This window comes from Populus trichocarpa, chromosome 2, assembly GCF_000002775.5.
Source record: "Populus trichocarpa isolate Nisqually-1 chromosome 2, P.trichocarpa_v4.1, whole genome shotgun sequence".
NCBI lineage: Eukaryota > Viridiplantae > Streptophyta > Magnoliopsida > Malpighiales > Salicaceae > Populus > Populus trichocarpa.
This window is the reverse complement of record NC_037286.2, coordinates 2,202,882-2,222,520: the sequence shown is the minus strand read 5'-3', so window position 1 is coordinate 2,222,520 and position 19,639 is coordinate 2,202,882. Positions and strand designations below refer to the sequence as shown.

The 19,639-nt window shown below is 33.2% G+C and overlaps 2 protein-coding genes across 2 annotated transcripts; one reads left to right on the top strand and one right to left on the bottom strand.

The window, feature by feature from the left end:
- Positions 1 to 838: 838 nt before the first annotated feature.
- Positions 839 to 5,665, bottom strand: LOC7479731 (glucose-1-phosphate adenylyltransferase large subunit, chloroplastic/amyloplastic). Its single transcript, XM_002300722.4, has 14 exons — positions 4,846 to 5,665; positions 4,629 to 4,751; positions 4,310 to 4,483; positions 3,964 to 4,056; positions 3,795 to 3,878; positions 3,626 to 3,681; positions 3,369 to 3,462; positions 3,043 to 3,228; positions 2,825 to 2,905; positions 2,615 to 2,701; positions 2,434 to 2,538; positions 1,513 to 1,619; positions 1,237 to 1,297; positions 839 to 1,126 (listed from the first exon to the last, which is right to left on the bottom strand). The coding sequence occupies exons 1-14, from the start codon at positions 5,077 to 5,079 to the stop codon at positions 1,025 to 1,027; spliced, it is 1,587 nt and encodes a 528-aa protein (XP_002300758.1). The 5' UTR covers positions 5,080 to 5,665; the 3' UTR covers positions 839 to 1,024.
- Positions 5,666 to 13,364: 7,699 nt separating this feature from the next.
- On the top strand, positions 13,365 to 14,127 carry LOC18096115 (50S ribosomal protein L31, chloroplastic). The gene is made up of 2 exons (XM_052450227.1): positions 13,365 to 13,532; positions 13,617 to 14,127. The coding sequence occupies exons 1-2, from the start codon at positions 13,461 to 13,463 to the stop codon at positions 13,956 to 13,958; spliced, it is 414 nt and encodes a 137-aa protein (XP_052306187.1). The 5' UTR covers positions 13,365 to 13,460; the 3' UTR covers positions 13,959 to 14,127.
- Positions 14,128 to 19,639: the final 5,512 nt, after the last annotated feature.

Sequence of the window (19,639 nt, the reverse complement as noted above, 5' to 3'; positions counted from 1 at the left end):
GAAAAAATAAATTAGAAAAAAAATTTTAGTTTAATTATGTTATGAAAAATAAGTTGGTAAATAACTTCTTAATATTTTAATTTTTAAAAAATTTTATTAAAAAAATATAGACGAAACGATAAAAAAGCTAAAGGATGAAATTGCAAAAAAATAGTTTCATAAATTATTTCAAATAAAATAAATAACAATTAAAATAATAAAAACCAGATTTGACAGATAAAAAAATTAAAAAATAATGAAATTAAAATATATATAATTTCTTAAATTATTTCAAATAAAAATAAATAGGAACAAAAAAAATAGAAACCAAATATGATTTTTAAAAATTTTCAATTAAGAAATTAATAAGAGAAAAACAAATAACAATAAAAAAAATAAAAACTAAAGATATCAAATTTTAAGGGATGCAATTGAAAAAAAAATTCAAAATAAAATATATGACAATCGAAAACTTGAAGAACAAATTTAATATAATTATTAAATAATAAGACATTTTTGAATTTTCCACAACTTTAAAAAAATGTTTTCCGTATAAAATAAAATAAAAGAGAAATATTTTTATGAAAATCAAATAATTTTTTTTTTTTACTGAAAAATATTTTCTGTTGATAATTTTTCTAATAAAAAATAAATATAGAAAAATTTAGAAAGTTGCTTTCCATAAAACAAACGACCAACGCTTAGAATCCAAATCATCCCCTCCTTGACTATGGCAATTTTATTCTAGTTCAAAGATTAATTTTGATCTAGCCAAACAGGGCTGAAGTTTTAAAGTCAGAATAAAAAGTTGTATTATCAATCCTGTGGTTTGAGCTTTTAAGCAATGAACCTGTCCGTATTTCTAAATGGACTTCAGGCGCCTTCGATTTATTCAAGTTAAAATACTACCTCTTCTATGCTGTTCTGTCACATATGGAAGGAGTAAATAATTTACGTACAAAGCAGTTCTTTGTGATCACAGCAACCAAATACAAAGATGCGGATTGATTGCTCCCTCAGCTTCATCACTAGGATTCAGCTTTTTCTAGATAATGGTTCCATCTTTAATTGTTGCATTCTTCAGGACGGCTGTGATCCCTGATCTAATGTAAAATCCTTCACTTGGCCTGTCTGCTTCTTGAACACCCTGATGAGCCAGAGCAGATATATGCCGATCAAACACAGGACACTTCTAGGTGGTATTGAAAACACTCCAAGTTGACATGAAGTTTAGGGAGAACAGAAAGTTATACTTACATCAGCATTTGTGATGATCACATCTTTTCCTATCTTGGCATTCTTATCAATAATACAATTCCTGGGGAAAAAATGCATATGTTCTGCCATCAGGCCAAAGAATCCAAATATGAATATTTTAATAGGTATAAGCAATTATGATTGGATGATGTTACATGAAAGAATCGATAAAGCATTATAAACTGCAGAAACAACATGCAGGTCTCATCTTGTACACTGAAAGTTTCTGCATGTGTACCTGTGCATGGGAAAGAGGGGTCGCAGCCAAAATCTTACCTGATTTTGGTATTCTGACCCACGCCAATTGGAACCTTTCCTTCCGCTAGCACAGAGGCAATTTCAGATTCAGTTTGATAGTAGTCAGCACCCATCATCATAGTATCCTGGAGATATAAGCACCCTCTAGTTAGGATATTACCATAATCAGTTGTCGCTCTGGAATTGAAAGGACAAATTGGCCAAGCTTCTACATGATGCCATCTTGGCATCAACTAACGATCACTATTTATGTTAAAATTCATGCACACAAAATCATGTGCATTTATGGGATTTCAATAAAAAAATGAATTGAGTACCTACCTTACACATGCATCTGACCAGTACATCTTGACCCTCATTCAGATGGCAGAAATATGCAATTAGAGTGGGGAGTTTCGGAAAACCTTGAAGACACTGCAAACGCAATGCCTTATAGAATGCACTCTGGTTTTTGCAGAATGATCTATCTTTTCCACGACTTCCTTAATATTACAATAACATTGCTTAAGATCATCATTACAGATTTTAATGGTATTTTTTTTTAATGCAGTCTGATATCATGACGTGTCACCAAACACTAAATGTAAACCAAATATAAACAAAAGCACTATCTGGAACTGGTATAGGCCCCTAAAGTATATTGTTGTCAGTGGACATCCTCCAATAATGTGCATTCCAACATAACTGGCCATGGTGGAGCCAATTTCCTAGCATACTGGCATGCTTAATTTCATCTACTGCCATCTAGGAGCCTATTTTTGGCTGAACTAATCAAATCCAATAGGGTTAGAATGTGATGCCCCTAAATCCAGAACCCTGCCTCTGTAAGTCAATTAATTTAATACCAAAGAAAGCCTTCTTAATCCAGTACCAGCTTTAAACAAGAAGGGAAGAGAAGCCTGGAAACGAGGAAAGAAAAGGGTAAGAAAGCTAGCTTACTGTAAGCTCAACACCACTCTCTAAACGTGAGCGGACTCCTACAATAGAATGTTGCACGCTACATTCTCGTAAAAAGCAGCCATGTGAGATTATTGCATCGACAATCTGCAACAAAAAAATGTTACATGAGATGCAACAAGCACATTAGAAATTGTAACCTCATTTGCAATTGAAATCATACCCTGCATTTATCAACTTTAGTAGGCGGTAAGAATCTAGGAGAGGTGAAGAAAGGTGTCTTCGGATCGTAAAATTCAAACTTTGGTGGCTGCATTGAAGAAAACCAACTGATCAATTTGCAGAACCATGACCTTTTTGAAAAAAGGAAAGCCCCCTCATTGCAGTGCTACCAGGTTACTACAGAAACAAATGGTATGACAATAATGCCGACCTGCTCCGTGAGGGCCAAATTGGCATCAAAAAGGGACTTTATTGTTCCAATGTCCTCCCAGTAGTCGTTGAATAAATAAGCCTGAAAATTAAAAGAGCTCAGAAATGCAGAAATTCAATTACTGGAATAAAGTTAACTGATGCAAATTAACTAGAAATGAAAAATTGGAAGAGAAGGAAGGGCAAGTGGATGAATCTATGATTGAGTAGCAATCTCACCTGGACATTATGCTCCTTCACAGCAGATGGAATGATTTCAGAACCAAAGTCGTTGCATGAGGGATAGCTACACCTCAGAAGCTTCAGCAAGACATCAGTTCTAAACACATAAACGCCCATTGAAGCAATATAGGGAAATTGCATGGCTTCTTGCTTGGAGAGTCCAAGAAGAGTGGTATCAACTTGCTGCAGTGCAAAGAAAATTCACTAGCTAGATATAAAAACTAAGGGCATATCAACTTAGAGAAGACCAGAAAGGATCTTGATTAAGTCTATAACTAAGAATTGGAGCTCAAAAAAAAATGAGATAAGTACAGACTAACTACCATTGCTTTCAGATCAGTGCCCTTAGGTTTCTCAGCAAATTGAATGATACGCCCAGTGCTATCAATCTTCATCAGTCCATAATCTGATGCACGACTGCAAGATAACTAATTTCAATGAATTTCCAAATGCACAACAATATTTATCAACAAGTAATGTTATGAATGATGGCAAATTGAATGACATCAATTAGAATTCTATAGTTACCAGACACTGCCACAAGACCATGCAATATAACGTAAAAGTACTCTAGAGATACCTGTCATCCATGGGTACACAGGAAACTGTAATATCTGCGTTAGTGTCGATATGCTTCTGCAAATGCATTAGACATCAAAAGGCAGAAGTTAAGTCGAATTGTAGGAATCAGACACAATAGAAAACTGTATTTGATGCAATATCCCACAAGTGAACGCATAAAAAAGTACCTGAACAAACTCCATGTAGTTCATTCGATAAAGATGATCACCAGACAAGATTAATACATGCTCCACGTTCTTGGTCCTTGCATCCTGAATAAACAAGTGAAACCCATTTAGTCAAATTTACACTGGTAAGTTCAAATCTTCGATAGAAAGCAAAATTCTGAGCTCTCACCTCAAACATCCATATAAATTGCCTCACAGCATCTGCAGTTCCTTGAAACCACTTCTTTCCTGCTTCCCCTGGTGTTTGAGTAGCTGCCAAAACCTGTTCCTCGGGCAAAGATGTCTCTCTTAAAAACTTTCACACCAGTAGTTGAAAATAACACTCAATTTGACAACAAAGACAACTCTGTAGTCGCATGATTGATAAAGTAATGAGCAATTTAACAGAAATGCATTCTTTCATGATATTGCCATGCCTCAATAGACCATAGCATAAGCTCCTCCTATGATACTGTTTTGGTGTATTGTATACAATTTAGAAGATTCTAAACACTCCTTCACCAGAACCATCTTACCTCCACAAATCCATCTCCAAAACTAACACCATTGCCAAAGTTATAAGTACGAGCTAGATGCCGATTGAGTGAGAAGGAATTAAACTGGGTTAGGATGAAAATCTTCTTTATCCCACTATTGATGCAATTACTCATAGGAATATCAATCAACCTGTAACAGCCTCCAATTGGAACCTGTATTTAAGAAACACAAACATAAATCTACAGTTATTCTTAATAAAATACAACAACAAAAAATTCGAAGCCCCCACTATGATTTCAGCTTTTTCACAAAAACTCAAAAATTATTTCTAGAAACCATGAGCTAATCAAATCTTACCGCGGGCTTGGCCCTTCTGCTAGTAAGAGGAAAGAGGCGTGTCCCAGCTCCTCCGCCTAATATGATCGAAGCTACATTACTTGGGTCTGCTTGTGGAGTCTCAAACACCGGTGCCTCAAAAATCTAAAATCAAAATAAAAAATACTTAAGTATTGCAACCTAGCAGAATCAAACATTAAAATATAGACATCAGATGTTGAACAGTGTATGTAATTACCACAGTTTCTTCGTTAACATCTGATGTAAGAAGAGAGTAAGCAACTCCAGGCTTGATCTTCTTAACACCACTTCTCAAATTTTTCCGCAACTGGGCTCTCGAATCCCAGCTCTTCAGGTTCTTCTTAAGATTCTCACCCCAAAAGATAGTCCCATCATTTCCAATACCTCCTTTGTTAAAATTTACCGCATTGGCGCCAGCACTTGCCATCAAGGCACCACAGAAAGAATCCATCTTTGAATCAAACCAAGGAACTACAACCCCAACTATTTTTCCCTTTCTTTAAATGTAAGATCCAAGAAATTTGGAATCCTAAGAGATTAGTATCATGGCAATTCCAAAATGTAAAAATGTTTTCTTGAAGGTCCCTAAATAGTCAGAAACCAGAGCAGATGCAAAAATGATGAGAGACAAAAGCCACCCTGTTAAATCTAAAGCTTTGAATATCAGAATCCAAATGGTCCAGAAAACAAAAGGAGACTAAAAAGATCAAAATTTTTCACTGGCTGGCAATAATTTAGGAGAAAAAGAACTGAAAATATGTGAACTTTGAGTGTCTGACAGTTGCAGGCAGGATAGGAGATTGAATGCAAGAGTGGTGATTAGTTCAGATTGTGAAGTCACGAGAAACAAAGGAAGTAATGGTGGGTTTTGAATATTCTACAGAAAGATTTGGAGGAGAGATTCACTAGTGATCTCTATGTATTGCCACTCTTGACTCCTCAGTCTGCGGTTGCCACAGTTCTATGGGCTTGTAGTGCAAGTGTGTTAGCTCCCTTGATCCTTGCTATTTCTAGTCACTATACAACATCTTTTTGAGGGGAAAAAAAAGAAATATTTATCAATTTGTTTGATTTTGCTTATCGTGTTCATCATTTGCTTGTGATGGACCACAAAACAACAATAGTCCGTTAAAGTCTACCCTTCTTAAATGATGTGCAGAATTTTAATTGTTTTTTAAAATATTTTTTATTTAGTAATATAGTAAAATAATATTTTTTATTTTTAAAAATTTACTTTTAATATTAAAATAATTTAAAGATAAAAAAATATTAATTTAAAATAAAAAAAAAATTAAAATTAAAATTTTAAAAGCACTTTTAAAACACAAAAGCAAATCGTGTATAACTTTCTTAATATAATTTTTTAGAAGTATTTAACATCATTTAAAAAAAAAGTGAGTGATTTTATGAAATTAAGTGTTTTTTTTTTTCGTGGAGTAGAGATTCAAATTGAAGAGATCCTTTAGGGTTGGGAATACGAGTGGAAATGGAGCTACAAGCTCATTGCTCCGAACAAGTAATTTGACATCTATAGTTAGACATTTCAGAATATGATTATTTATAGTAAATGGAGTAAATGGACTCGAAAGATTAAAAAAAAATCATGCTCGTGTATATGCAAACAAAATGTCCACACTTCACCAGATTAATGGGCAAAAACGAGCTATATTTTTCATGCATCACCGGAGAAGACACCGGAGGAGCCAAGGCAGGCAGCTGATAATGTTAGGTGCGGACTGGGACACGCATAGCTCACTAGTGCAAGTTGGGAGGCACGCAAGGGGTGTTGAGGCTTAGGTTCAAGCTGGCCATTAATATTGAACACAAGTAATAGGAATGCTGTGAAAAATGTGAACACAAAATCATCGATCAGATTCTCCATTTTTATTGCACAAACCGAATGCTTCTGATCGCTGATCGCTGATCGCTGATCTAGATACTAGCTATCCTCTGGCTTCCTTGTATACTAATGCTGCAGTCATAACCTTTTAGTTTCCCCTAGTCGAGTTTTGACGCAATGGGTGATCAGGAGTGAGGATGTATTGTTCATTGTTTAAAAATTTGGAACGGTCGACGGGTTTGAGTTTTTTTTTTAAAAAAAAAAAACATTTAGATAATTCGGTTAAAAAATTAGGTGAACTTGGTAATTCATTAACTTGAGCTTGGCCTGATCAAGATTTTTTACTTTTAAAAAATAAAATGTAGTCAATATATGTTAATTCTAGTTTATTTTTAAAAAAAAATTAGGTCGATGTATATTAACTCTAATTGACTTTTCTAACTTATTATTAAAACTACATATTTATTTAGCTGATTAACACTCGTTATAAAAAATAATCCTTTTGTTTTCTTTTTGAGAAGAGGTTTAGAAAAATAGAGAATATGGATGTAAATTAAGTTTCAAACTAGTTAAATTAAGTTCTTTAACACTTGTTTAGCTCGGAAATTTCTTTCATGCCACATTTTTCTAAACTGAGTCGAAACATTAAACAGATTCTTAGGAAGCGTTTGGGAACGCAGTTTAATTCGCGTTTCTAAAAAATTTGAATTTTTTTTTTTTGCTAAAATTTAATATGGTTTGTATGTTTTGGATCGTTTTAATGTGCTGATGTCAAAAATAATTTTTAAAAAATGAAAAAACATCATTGACATGCATTTTGGCACGAAAAGTTATTTGAAAAGCACCCGCAACCACACTGTCAAACACGCTCTTAATCGTCCATGAACAATTTTTATATTATTTGTTTGTGTGGCTGGATTGCTTTTTTTATTTTTTTATTTTTAAATTATTTTAAAAATATTTTTAGATTGTTTTTTTATATGTAATGTTAAAAATTAAAATAAAATTATTTTAATACATTTTCAAATAAAAAATACTTAAAAAACAACATCTACCTCAAGCATATTTTTCACACTTCACAGGTCATATGCTAACGAGATTTCACTTTTACCATGCATCTAAATTGTAAGATGGTTTTTTTATAGTTGTTCTGTGTTATTAAATGTATAGTTTTCAGATCTGGCTTGGTGGTTGGCCCGGTTCAAAGCCTAAGTCCTGGATTTTGATTGGGTCACCCGGATTACTTTTTTTTTTTAATCAAAACGACGTCGTTTTGATTAAAAAAACAAAAGTCAACGGGTCGCAACCGGGTTTTTAACCGGGTCACGCCGGGTTTTTTCTTCTCCTGTTTTTTCTTCAACCTGGCCCGGTTCCAGCTCTGGATCGACCCGCTGGGCCGGACCGGATTTCAAAACTATGATTAAAAGTACCTTCTTATTTTTTTACAATTCATGTGTTCAAAATTCAAATACATTTTCACGCAAAGTAATTAATTTTCCCACAACGAAAGAGTAGAACATGTGCAATCTTTTTTCTTGTTTTCTCAAAGAAGAGTGCATAATCTTTGAAATATACATCTCTTTTGTATCTAATTTTGATCATATCGTCGAGTATTGGTTCAAGTACATACTTATAATTTAATTCACTCCGTGTATCATTATTTTAGATTCAAATCAAACATGCATGAAGTTAGATTTTTGTAAATGCAATGAGTAGTCATAGGATCAAAAAAGTATTTAATTTAGATACGTGAAAAGTAAACCAAAGAAAATTCATCACTTTTAAATTATTTTTCATATGAAAAAATATAAATTAATATTTTTGTAAATGATTTTATAGATTAAAAATCAGAATAAAAAATTCTAAAATAATATTTTTTTAATATATTTTTATTTAAAAAATATTTTTTTAAAATATTATATATCGCATTTCTAGACACACACACTTAACGCGTGTTTGGTATTGTAGTTTATTATGGTTTTTAAAAAAGCTTTTTTTTAGAAGTTTATTATGATAATTATTTTTAAATTTTTATTTATTTATGATATTAGCACATCAAAATCATGAAAAAAAATACTAAAATATATTAATGTAATAATTTTTAAAGATAAATATATTTTTAAAACTTACTCAAGCACAAATTAAAATACACTCTTCAACAAATACTTGGAGCATTTTTTAGAGATCCTTAGAGGTTGCTTTTAAATGTATTTTTTGTTTATAAATATATTAAAATAATATTTTTAAAATTAATCTTTGAAATTAACACATTTAAATTATTTTAAAATATAAAAAAATAATTTAAAACTAAAAATAAATAAATGCACGGTTATATCCACTGAAAAACGAACCCTTATTTATGTCCTGTTTGTTTTTGTGTTTCAAAAATATTTTTAATTTTTTTTTATTTTTTTCTTTATTTTAAATTAATATTTTTTTATGTTTTTAAATTATTTTGATGGACTGATATAAAAAAAAATATTATTTTAATATATTTTTTAATAAAAAATATTTTAAAAAACAACTTCAGCTAAACGCAGAAGCAATCTAATATTCTCGTTGGGAAAGCAATGATAATTTCAAATATGTACGATAAAATGGACTTTAATTCTAAAACATAATTAACAATTGGTATTCAATCACATACACACTGTCAGGTTCTTTTTTTGGAGGACCCCGTTAGCGCTGACCATGTGAATACTTCGAGTCCCAAGTCTTGTTTCAGGGTGACAAGTGGACATAAATGACAGGCTGGTATTTACTCTGGAAAGTACTAAGCAATAGATGACCCCACGTGTCTGTCACTTTCAATTCCCGCCTTGCGTTGGCGTTGAAGGTGTTCCGGGATTGCGTTTGTTAACGTGGCACCGCCTTAACATAGAAGCTATATTTTGGTTTTTTATAAAATATTGATAAGATCGGATTTATAAATTATAAAAGAATCAAATGAATCGGATCCCTCAAAACTTTATCTGATTAAATTAAAAATTAGCTTCAAATCCTAATTTTTACAGGTAAATCTGACAGACCCAGTGAGATTTAATAAATATAATTTTGCTGTGCTGGACGGTTATTGAAGTTATTATCTATTTGGTCAACGAAAATTTTAGGGTAAATCAGTCCACGCCCAAAAAATTGATTTTAAGATAGATATGATTCCAATTGTATTTTAACCAAACATCCTCTTATGTACTCTGAAAGATTCACCCCTCCAAATTCTTCAGCTTCGAAAATATAAAAAAATATTGACCTCAGTACAGTGGATACATGAATTCAAGCTTTTTGAAAGTATGATAAATATTAGTTTTTAAAATATTTAAATATATTAAAATAATATTTTTTAACATTACCATATTAAAATGAAAATAAAAAATATTAATTTAAGGATTTATTTTTAAAAAATCAAGAATTTAAAAAAGTACGGGTGGATCTAATACAAGGACGGAACCAAGAATTTTTCTTGTCCTGAGCTATTAAATAAATATATAAATATTTTTTAAGATAAATTATTAACTCATGCACATGAATTTTTAAAGTTAACATTAAAGTTTTAATTCAAATACACTACCCATAATATTAAAAAATAAGTTTGAAAGTATATAAAATCAAAGTGAAAGTAAAAATAAACTTACTATTAAAGTCACATCCTTCGATATTTGTGGAATATAATTCATCTATAATCGAATCTGAATTGATATTGTAACAATCCTTCAATCGAAATAAAATAACAATCTCATGTCAACTGAAAAACAAAGTAATTAAATTTTTTTCCTCTCTCAATTCCTCCTTCCTTCACTTTATTCTTCTTTATTTTAATATTTTATAAGTTGAACTTTGTAAATTTACAAGGTTATTCTCTTACTTTGTAAGTTTTTCAAATCTGAATTGATTTTTTTTTTGTTAGCACTATCAAACTCTATTCATCCTAAAATTTTAACCAGATTTTATTCAATATATTTTAAGTTTTCTTGTAAAATTTCAGCTCAATCTGATGGTCGGATTGAAAATTACACCCAATAACGTAAAACTGGTCAAATTATGATTTTTTTATTAAATTTCTGAATTTCTTCAAAACTTCTGAAATTTTAACCCAAACTAAAATATCATATTAGAAGGCTTCACGTAATTTTTTAGAATTTTTTGATACCTCAATTGAGAATTATAAATTTTCTTTACATAAAACTAATAAAAAAATTGATAAAATCTTGATTTGGGCTAAAATCCACCCTAACCTATACATGTCTCCGGCGTTGATCTAATACGAAAGATGTTTGTTTATTTTTGGAACATATTTGTTTTTATATTTAAAAAATATTTTAAAATTTGTTTCAATTTAATATATTTCAGAAAATATATATTCAGCTTCATATTAATATCTTATTATAATATATTTCTCAAAAAACACATGAAAAAATAATCTTTAACACAAGCATTATTTTAATTGAATTTAACGAGACAACATTCTACATAAGCATGCCGTAACGTTCTTGAATTTTACTTTGTACACAGTTCCACATGTCGTTTTGTAAGTTCATATGACGGAGCAAGGTGCCACTTCAACATGTAAGCATGTGCCATGGTTACATGTGTTGAGGCACTTTAGCAGCCTCTGTCTCACGACTGCGATGTTTGCTGCACTTCTGACCGTTCACGTGGCAAGGCGACAACTATTCAAATGCACGGCCTGCCCCTTTGACCGATGGCGTGTCAATTTGCTGATAGACAGGTCATCACCGTTTTTCTCCTTGCGCGTGCTATACTTGGACAATATTTGTGGTTCAATGGAAGGAGGCTAAAAATCAGTTTGCAATAAATGTCAGGTTGCAATTTGCATCTACAGCCACTGTGATTAGTTTCTGTATGTGAATTAAATATATTTGATATTGTAATAAATTTTATAATTACAGTTAAAAAAACTAATAAAAAAACTGTAGCTGTGGTTTTTTTAAATATATACACACACGTGAGATAAAATTATAAATATTATCTAAGTAGTATTTAAAATAAAATCATGGGTAAAATCCAATGTAAAAAACAAAAATTATTTAACCAATAAAAAAAAAAATTCTTCCTTGTTAAAAAACATAAGCTGTTACATTATAAAAAAACATTGTTGATGGTGGTATGTTAAAATTAACAATAAAAAAATACTAAAATAAAAGAGGGATTTTACTCTATTCTCATTGCAAAATACTATTTACTTGAATAATTTATTTATTTATTTATATATATATATATTAATTTCAATTACATTCTCTAATATTATATTTATTAAGAATTATAATATTAAGAATTAAACTTTTTAATCCTTTCCAATTTATTTTAATGAGATTATTTTAATTTTATGATTTTAACTATAAGCTTGACAATTTCATTCGGTTAACTCGAGCCAAACACGGAAACACCCATTGCTGAGCTTCTCTATGATTATTTTTCGGTACAAATTTCTCTGTGATTCTAAACATTGCTGATGTGGACATAAATGAGTTAGAATTACAGTTATTAAACACCCTCAACAGATTGATCCAATAAATTTGTAATTTAAGGTACGAGATTGAATTTTAAAAAATATTAATCCTATAATTAATTTTTTTTATTAATATAAGTATCTGAACCAGTTTGCGAGCATCTCGACTAATTCTATAAGTCTTAAAATTAATAATTTTATAAGCCTCTAGTATTCATGAAGTTTGCAGAACTCGAATTGATAATAATTGTCACGGGGTTAATTTTTCGCAACGAAACTTAACCCAATGCGGCAGTCTAGTCCCAACTAGACTCAGCCTTGCCTCACCCTTTCACTCGTGTTTTCCTACGACTATGTGTTTCGCTCACCCAAGGAGGTTCTCACACTCGCCTCGTCGTAGACAACAAGTAAACACAAGCAACACAAGCACACAAGAGTTTTACAAGAATCCCTCTCAACCTTTATTTATCTCATCAACAAAGGAATACACAAATATGGTGTGTGCTATGCACAAATCGCAAGCTCCACAACAGAGGCTTGGCAGCCTATTTATAGACAAATATGAGCAGCAAGCTCCCCCCCATTAACCCCTATTTTCGGGACCTAGTGGAGCACTTTCTCGAACCCATGATCCCATGTTTTCAGGATATAGTGGAGCACTACCTCTCATCCATGATCCCATGTTTCCAGGACTTAGTGGCATGGAGAACACCCCATTTTATGCTCCCACGTTTTGCTTCCCATGAAGCTGCCACTTCCCCCATTTCCTGGCTGTCTACTTGGCAGCCCCCAATTGCCAATTTCTGCTGCATCAGCTGCTGACTTAGAAGGTCCATTGTCTAAGCCCCACGTCCATGCCAAGTCGCCAGCTCAAAGACTTGCACAGACCATGCACACTGCCTGCCGAATTCGTTTCTGCCGCAGTCCATCGCTGCCGAATTCTAGGCAATGTGCCTTCGTTGGCGCGCCCCGCGCCTAGACCTCTAACAAACCACCCCCACTAGAAGAGTCCGACGTCCTCGTCGGAATAGATGTGAGGTAGTCTTGTATTTGATCCTCAAATTGCCACAAGTCAGTGTCTTTCTCCCATGAAACCTCCTCATTTTTCTTCCATTTTATCAAGAATTCTGTCCGCCGATTCTTTCGATGTTGGCCGAGTCTACGACAGAGATGAAACTTAAAACATGTCTAAGCTATACTTCTCGTTGTAAATCCGACAAAATTTGATTAATTTGATTAAGTGTTTTTACCTGATTGGTCAGTTAAATCTGATAATTTTTTAAATAAAATAATTAATTTAAATGATATGCAACGTGACACGATGACTCAAGCACCTATCCCAAGTATTTCGGGCATTACAGGACTGGCCCAAGAGAATCATAAATGCTGACCCAGAATTGAAAAGTAAAAAAAATCGAGCTAGACACAGCCAGCACCAAAAAGCCCATGACCGCAAATAACCTCATCCTCAACAAATACTTCATCACCACCACCCCTTCTCCTCTCTACCTCACAGACACAAGAAATGGCACTTAGTCTGACTAACACTTTCCTCCAAACCAAACCAATCTCCCTTCCTCTCCCACCCATCAAAAAGGTAAGATTACCCTAAACCCACTCGTAAAACAATATGTATTTTTAAAAATCTTGCTTACTTATTATTATTTTTTATTAATTGCAGGTGAAAGTGAGTGCGGCAGGGAATTACGGGCTGCAAGTGACGTGCAGGAAGAAAGAAATACACCCAGAGTTCTATCAAGACGCCAAGGTGTATTGCAATGGAGAGCTAGTGTTGACAACAGGTGGGACCAAGCAAGAGTACGTGGTGGATGTGTGGTCAGGCAACCATCCGTTTTACCTCGGAAATCGGTCCGGTGTTCTCGTAGATGCTGACCAGGTGGAGAAGTTCCGTAAGAAATACGAAGGGCTTTCGCAGATTATGGAAATTCCTGTACTTAAAGGTGAGGTTATTTTGCCTAGCAGGAAAAAATCTTCTGCTGGTAAAGGGGGCAAGAAGAAGTAGAAACCACAAGGTATGGATAATTGTTTGAGGTGATCCGGGGGCTCTGGTTTGGTTTTGTTTGTCTGGTAATTGTAAAATGATGCACACCTGTTTGATGAAATGCCTATTTTTTGTTGTTAAAAAGTGAATCTTTTGTGGGCTTATATGATGCTGCATTGCCTTGTGTTTATTTTTTGTTAGTTGCTGGATTTATAGCAGAATAGAAATAATTGAACTGGAATGTACTCGGCTAACTATATCATAAGGGTTAATTTTTAGAGTGCTGACATTTTAGGTTTATGTGAGGTCAAGGAAAAAATGACTTCTGCATTGTTGCATAATCCGTTGTTCTGATGGAAACCTGTTTAAGAATCAAGTCTCGGAGGATGTTCATACATGGAGCATGTTGTGGAATTCCTTTCAAATGTTAAGCTGTGGGTGTTAATTTTTAAATTAGCCTACGATTTCTTTCAGCTTTCAAGGGAATGGGAGTTGTAGATTGAAGTTTTTGATGTATTAGAACGGGGTTAAGTGTGGTGGTACTTAAGGCTTTTTTTTTTCTTTTTGCACAGAGGCTATCATAGATGCAGACATGTATAGAAGAAAAGGATACTTTTAATGGCAACTTATTGCACTGACACAATTAAACATTGACTCGAAGGACATAGATGCAACTCATAATAGCCATAGATGGCTTATTTGATAGATAGCAAGCACACAGGGTAATAATAGTATCATTCATTTGGAGTTGGACGATGAAACTTGATGATCATCATTCTGGCATAGAGTTTAAGACTTGATTGACAGTTGAAGTAGCAGAAACATGCAAATCCTGGGAACTGTGCGTGGCAAGCTCCATGAACTGCCCTTTGCAACGTCTTGCATTCACGAGCACAGTTAACAGAATTTGCTTCGCCTCTGGCAAAGTTTGGCTTCTGTCATCAGCATCTCCGCAACCTAGAATTAAGTTACCATACATTCATGAATTCTCAAAACTAACACTCATAGGGAAGCCACAAAAGGAGTAACAAGTTGATATATCATATACATGTGACAATGTAAAAGATAATTGAAGACAGAATAGAAAGAACTGTGATCATGCATCATACCAGTGGATAAGACGAGAAAGAGGAAGAGGGAGAGCAGGACCAAAGAAGGTACATGATTTAGTAGGTTAGCCATATTTTCTGTCTAGTCTTTGAAACTGGGAAATGGGTGTATTTTTTTGCTGTTGGAAGTGGTTGTATTTATAGCGGGATGGATCAGCATTTTTTTTATTGTCCCCTAGTATCAGAGGAGTAAGAGTAAACCTCTCTTGAAGATTTGAGAACAAACAAGATAAATTTGACATTCTTTTGAGAGATGACAGACACGTAAACTTGAAGCCAGTTTTGCTGCACATTTGGAATTCAAAGTTTTCGTCATGTCTTTTTTGGCACATAACTGGGGATCCTAATAAGTTCTTGTCTTTGAGAAGGCTAGCGAAGACCAGGATAATGTAGAAACATTTATGACAGGAAGTCAAAATGCAATTGTATGGGGCTTGGTGGAGAGTAAGCTTGCAACTTGATGTGCTTCCACGGTGGTCTGGCAAGGCAAATGACCTCAAAACACAAATTGTGAATTAATGAGCTGAAATTTCAGTGGGACCCTCATTTTTTTTTTTAGTTTAACGTGGGTGTCCGGGCCAGCTTGCACGCACCTCGACTAATCCCACGGGCCCTGAAGTTAATGACCATGTAAGCCTCCAGTGGCCATCATATGAGCAACCACAGGGCTCGAACCTGAGATCACAGAGGTAGCAAACCTCTTGGTCCCAAACTCTTACCACTGGGCCACCACATAGATAGTTAAGGGGTGGTAGTGTCGACAACAACAACATAGTTTTAGTGATAAAGATTTCATTTTCGGCGGTGATGGTCCTCGACTGCTTGGTTTATCAGTAAAGATTTTTGTTTTCCCCGTTCAATTGTTGGATTCTAGCCGTGCCGTGTACATGGTTGGGGATAACGTTTCGGCCTTGATTGATTTTGCTTTTCAAAAATATTTTTAGAAAAATTTAAAATGTTTTATTTTTTTCTTTGCTTTAAATTAATATTTTTTTGGTGTTTTTAAATCATTTTGATATATTAATATTAAAAATAATTTTTAAAAAATAAAAAAATATTATTATAATACATTTCCGAATAAAAAATAAAAACCACATTTACAAATAGCTCCATTTAAAGCTAGAACTTTCAGACATGACACAGGTTTGGTGATGAGAATGTGTAGGTGTGTTACGATTGCAATGTGTCCTGTCCATAACGGGATATGGCTTGTCTCATTCAGGGGCGGAGCTAGAATTATTTGTGAAGAGGGGCCAAAATTAATATAATAAGATATAATATTTGTTTTAATTTATTATACATGAGTTGTAAAACAAAACCTACATAATTTAGTTTTATTCAAATAACTTACTATAAATATATAATAACCTTTGTATAAGGTAAAATGTTTGGAGCAATACCAAATTGAGTCAAAGCAATGAAATTAATTTCATCTTCATAATATATTCATCACTTTAATGTTGTTGGTCTTTATACCTATCAAATATAAACATACAAAGTATATAAGAAACATTAGCTAAAACAAAACATTATTTATGTTTGATAAGCTTTGAAATAAAGCAAAAAATAATAAAGAATGATTCTTACATATTTATTTTAATTGTGCTCGTCGTTCTTTCATATAATAGAATTCATCGATTATCATATCAATTGTGAATCTTTCAGCAATTTCTTTTTCTATACAGACAATCAAATAATTTGCAAGAAAATCATCATCCATCCGATTGCGAAGTCTTGTTTTAACAGTCTTCATCGCTGAAAAAGCTCGTTCAGTAGGCTGTGAGTTATAAATATTTTTTTTTTCAAAAAAATAATTAATTATTTTTATTTTGTTCATGGTTCAACCTAAAATCAAAACATATATCGTAAGAAAAAATTGATAATTTTGACGGTTCTGCTAAAAACAAAACATAAAAAAAATCCAAGCATAATCAAAACAAACCAATAAAATATATCTAATTAATTAGAAAAAAAAAATCAATATAACAAGAATTCAAAAAACAATTGAAAAAACTAGCAGATCTAAGAAAAAAAGAGAGCAAAAATGATAGAATTATTAAAAAAACCTCATCAAATTATTAACAAACATCTCAAAACAAAACAAAAATATATTTTAAATTTAAGTAACCTTGTTTTGTTTGATGAAAGATAAATTAATTAGTAGCTCTGTTTCAATTTTTTTGTAGAAAAATTTTGCTCGCGATTTATGTTTTTGATCGGTTGCAGGATTTATATTAGGGTAAATTGGTGGCTCTGTTTTTTATTTCACAAAATAATGCCTTTATATTTTTTTTCTTTTCCATGTAGGTCAAGAGTAAATTCAAAGAAAATCAAAAATAAAATCACATTTAATTTAGGAGGGCCACCTTTTTAAAATAAAAAATATAACATTTCCTCCTATTTAATTACCCAATTATCCAATACAGGAAAAAAAAATATATTACAGGGGGGCCCGGGCCCCTGCTTGCCCCCCTTGCTTCCGCCACTGGTCTCATTGTTGGCAATACATACAGACATGTGTGTGCACGGATTGCATCAATAGATTCTGAAGTCATCCAATTTGAAAGGGTATTTTCACTTGTTAGTATGCTTATCGGGCCACCGGAAATAATTTTCCGCCGAGCAGACCTTTCAAGCGAGTGCATTAGGCAAGTATTAAGCGGTGGGTGCCCATTTGCTTGGATAGAGGAAAATGTAGCCTGAATAGCGAGGTGGCAGTGAAATATCCCTTTCTTTTTGGTTCATGGGCTCATTTCTTATTCAATTAATTCCGAACTTGTTTTAGGCCTTCCCTCTCTTATGGAACCTCGACCGATTAAAATCGAAGGGGCTTTATTAAACCCATGAGAGTGTTCCTTTCTCACTATCTTGGGCCAATTCCTGCATCCTCCATGTGCTCCGAAGAGACCAAGCTATGCCACATCAGTGTATCCTCCGATAGCTGTACCCAACAGAAAGAGCCATGTTCTCTTGCTTAGAATCATGTCTGCCAAGTCCATGCTCTTTTTTACAAACCCAAACCCAAGCCATAGTAGTCATTGACAAGTGAGTCTTGAAACAGAGAACGATTCTCGTTCCATCTTCTCAAGATTATCCCGCCAAGTGCACCTATGGGCAAAGTGTTGTGATTTGTCTTGTGGCAACCTAAAAATCCTAGCATTCGGATTGTGACACGTAGCTCGCTGTCGATAATCTGACAGCCCAAACTTCACTTTTGGAAAGACAAAACCTGTTAATCCGACAAGTCGTAGATGTTTTTGACACTGCACTTTCAGGGAATAAAAGTTGACTGCACTATAACTGGTCGGCTTCTTTCCTTTAGACTTTGATTCCCACTTTATTAATTCTCTAAAAAAAGAAACAAATAAATAAAACATTTACAAACGATTTGATGAACACATCGTATCATGACTTTATAGCCATTTTCAAGCAATAGTTTATTCATTACAAGTTGTAGAAAAGAAAGCAAGTTGTAGTTAATTCTCTCTGAATTTTCCATCTATATATTAGGCAGTGTGTATATATCTCGATCGTAAACAAACATAATCTTAATAATTAGTAGTCATGGGAGGATTGAAGAAAAAGTCATGTTCTTATCAACCATCGTAACATGTTAGTCTTATCCAGTCTAAATCAAGAGTAATTACCCTTTCATTTCTCCTTTCTTTATGTTTTTCTTCATGAGGAGGGCAAGCTCATAAAGTTGTCACGAGTCAGAGTTAGAACACTCGGGATAAGATTTCATCCAAACAACTGCATGATGCCTTGAAATTTCGTACTTATTAGTGGGCATACTTTAACTTAAAAATCAATGCGTATATTTCATACTCGTAATAAATAATACTCAAATTTGACCTGATTCTTCACATCCAGCAAAAATGATAGAGACGGTTTAATTATTTCAATATAAGATTGTGAAAAAATATCTAACAGTACAATCTTCCACGAAATCGTGTTAGTGCCTGATTGGAAACCATGTTTAAGCCGTAATAACAAGCAAATACTTAGTCAAAACGGGGAGGTGGAGGAGACCTCGATGCTCTTTCTTGGTAATTCTCTAATTTATTAAACACTTGCATTCATGAACCGTTGGCTGCCTAGTCAAAAGTTTATTACAAAACAAAAGGCGAGCATGACTATGACCTGATGTTCTTAATTATATGCATGCACTTTTTTAGAAACAATGAATTAGTTTTTATTTATTTATTAATGTGGTTGTCCGGGCCAGCTTGCACGCACCTCAACTAATCTCACGGGTCCTAAAATTAAAGATCATGTAAGCCTCTAGTAGCCTTGAGGTTTGTGAGACTCGAACTAGTGATCTCTAAGGAGTAAATCTAGGGACTGACCAGTTGAGTTACACCCTTCAGAATTATAATGAATTAGTTAATCTCAGACAAGTTGGTTGAGTTAGCACTTGGTAAATATTGATGGTTCTGGGTATTTGTTACATGCCCATGTCAGTCTTAATTTGAAGCTTATCCCCAGTTTGTCATTGAATTTGTCTCTTTGGATTCATATCTTAGATAAAGTTGTTGAAAATAGATTTTTTTTTATGATAATTTATGTAAAACCTAATTAGAAAGAAATTTA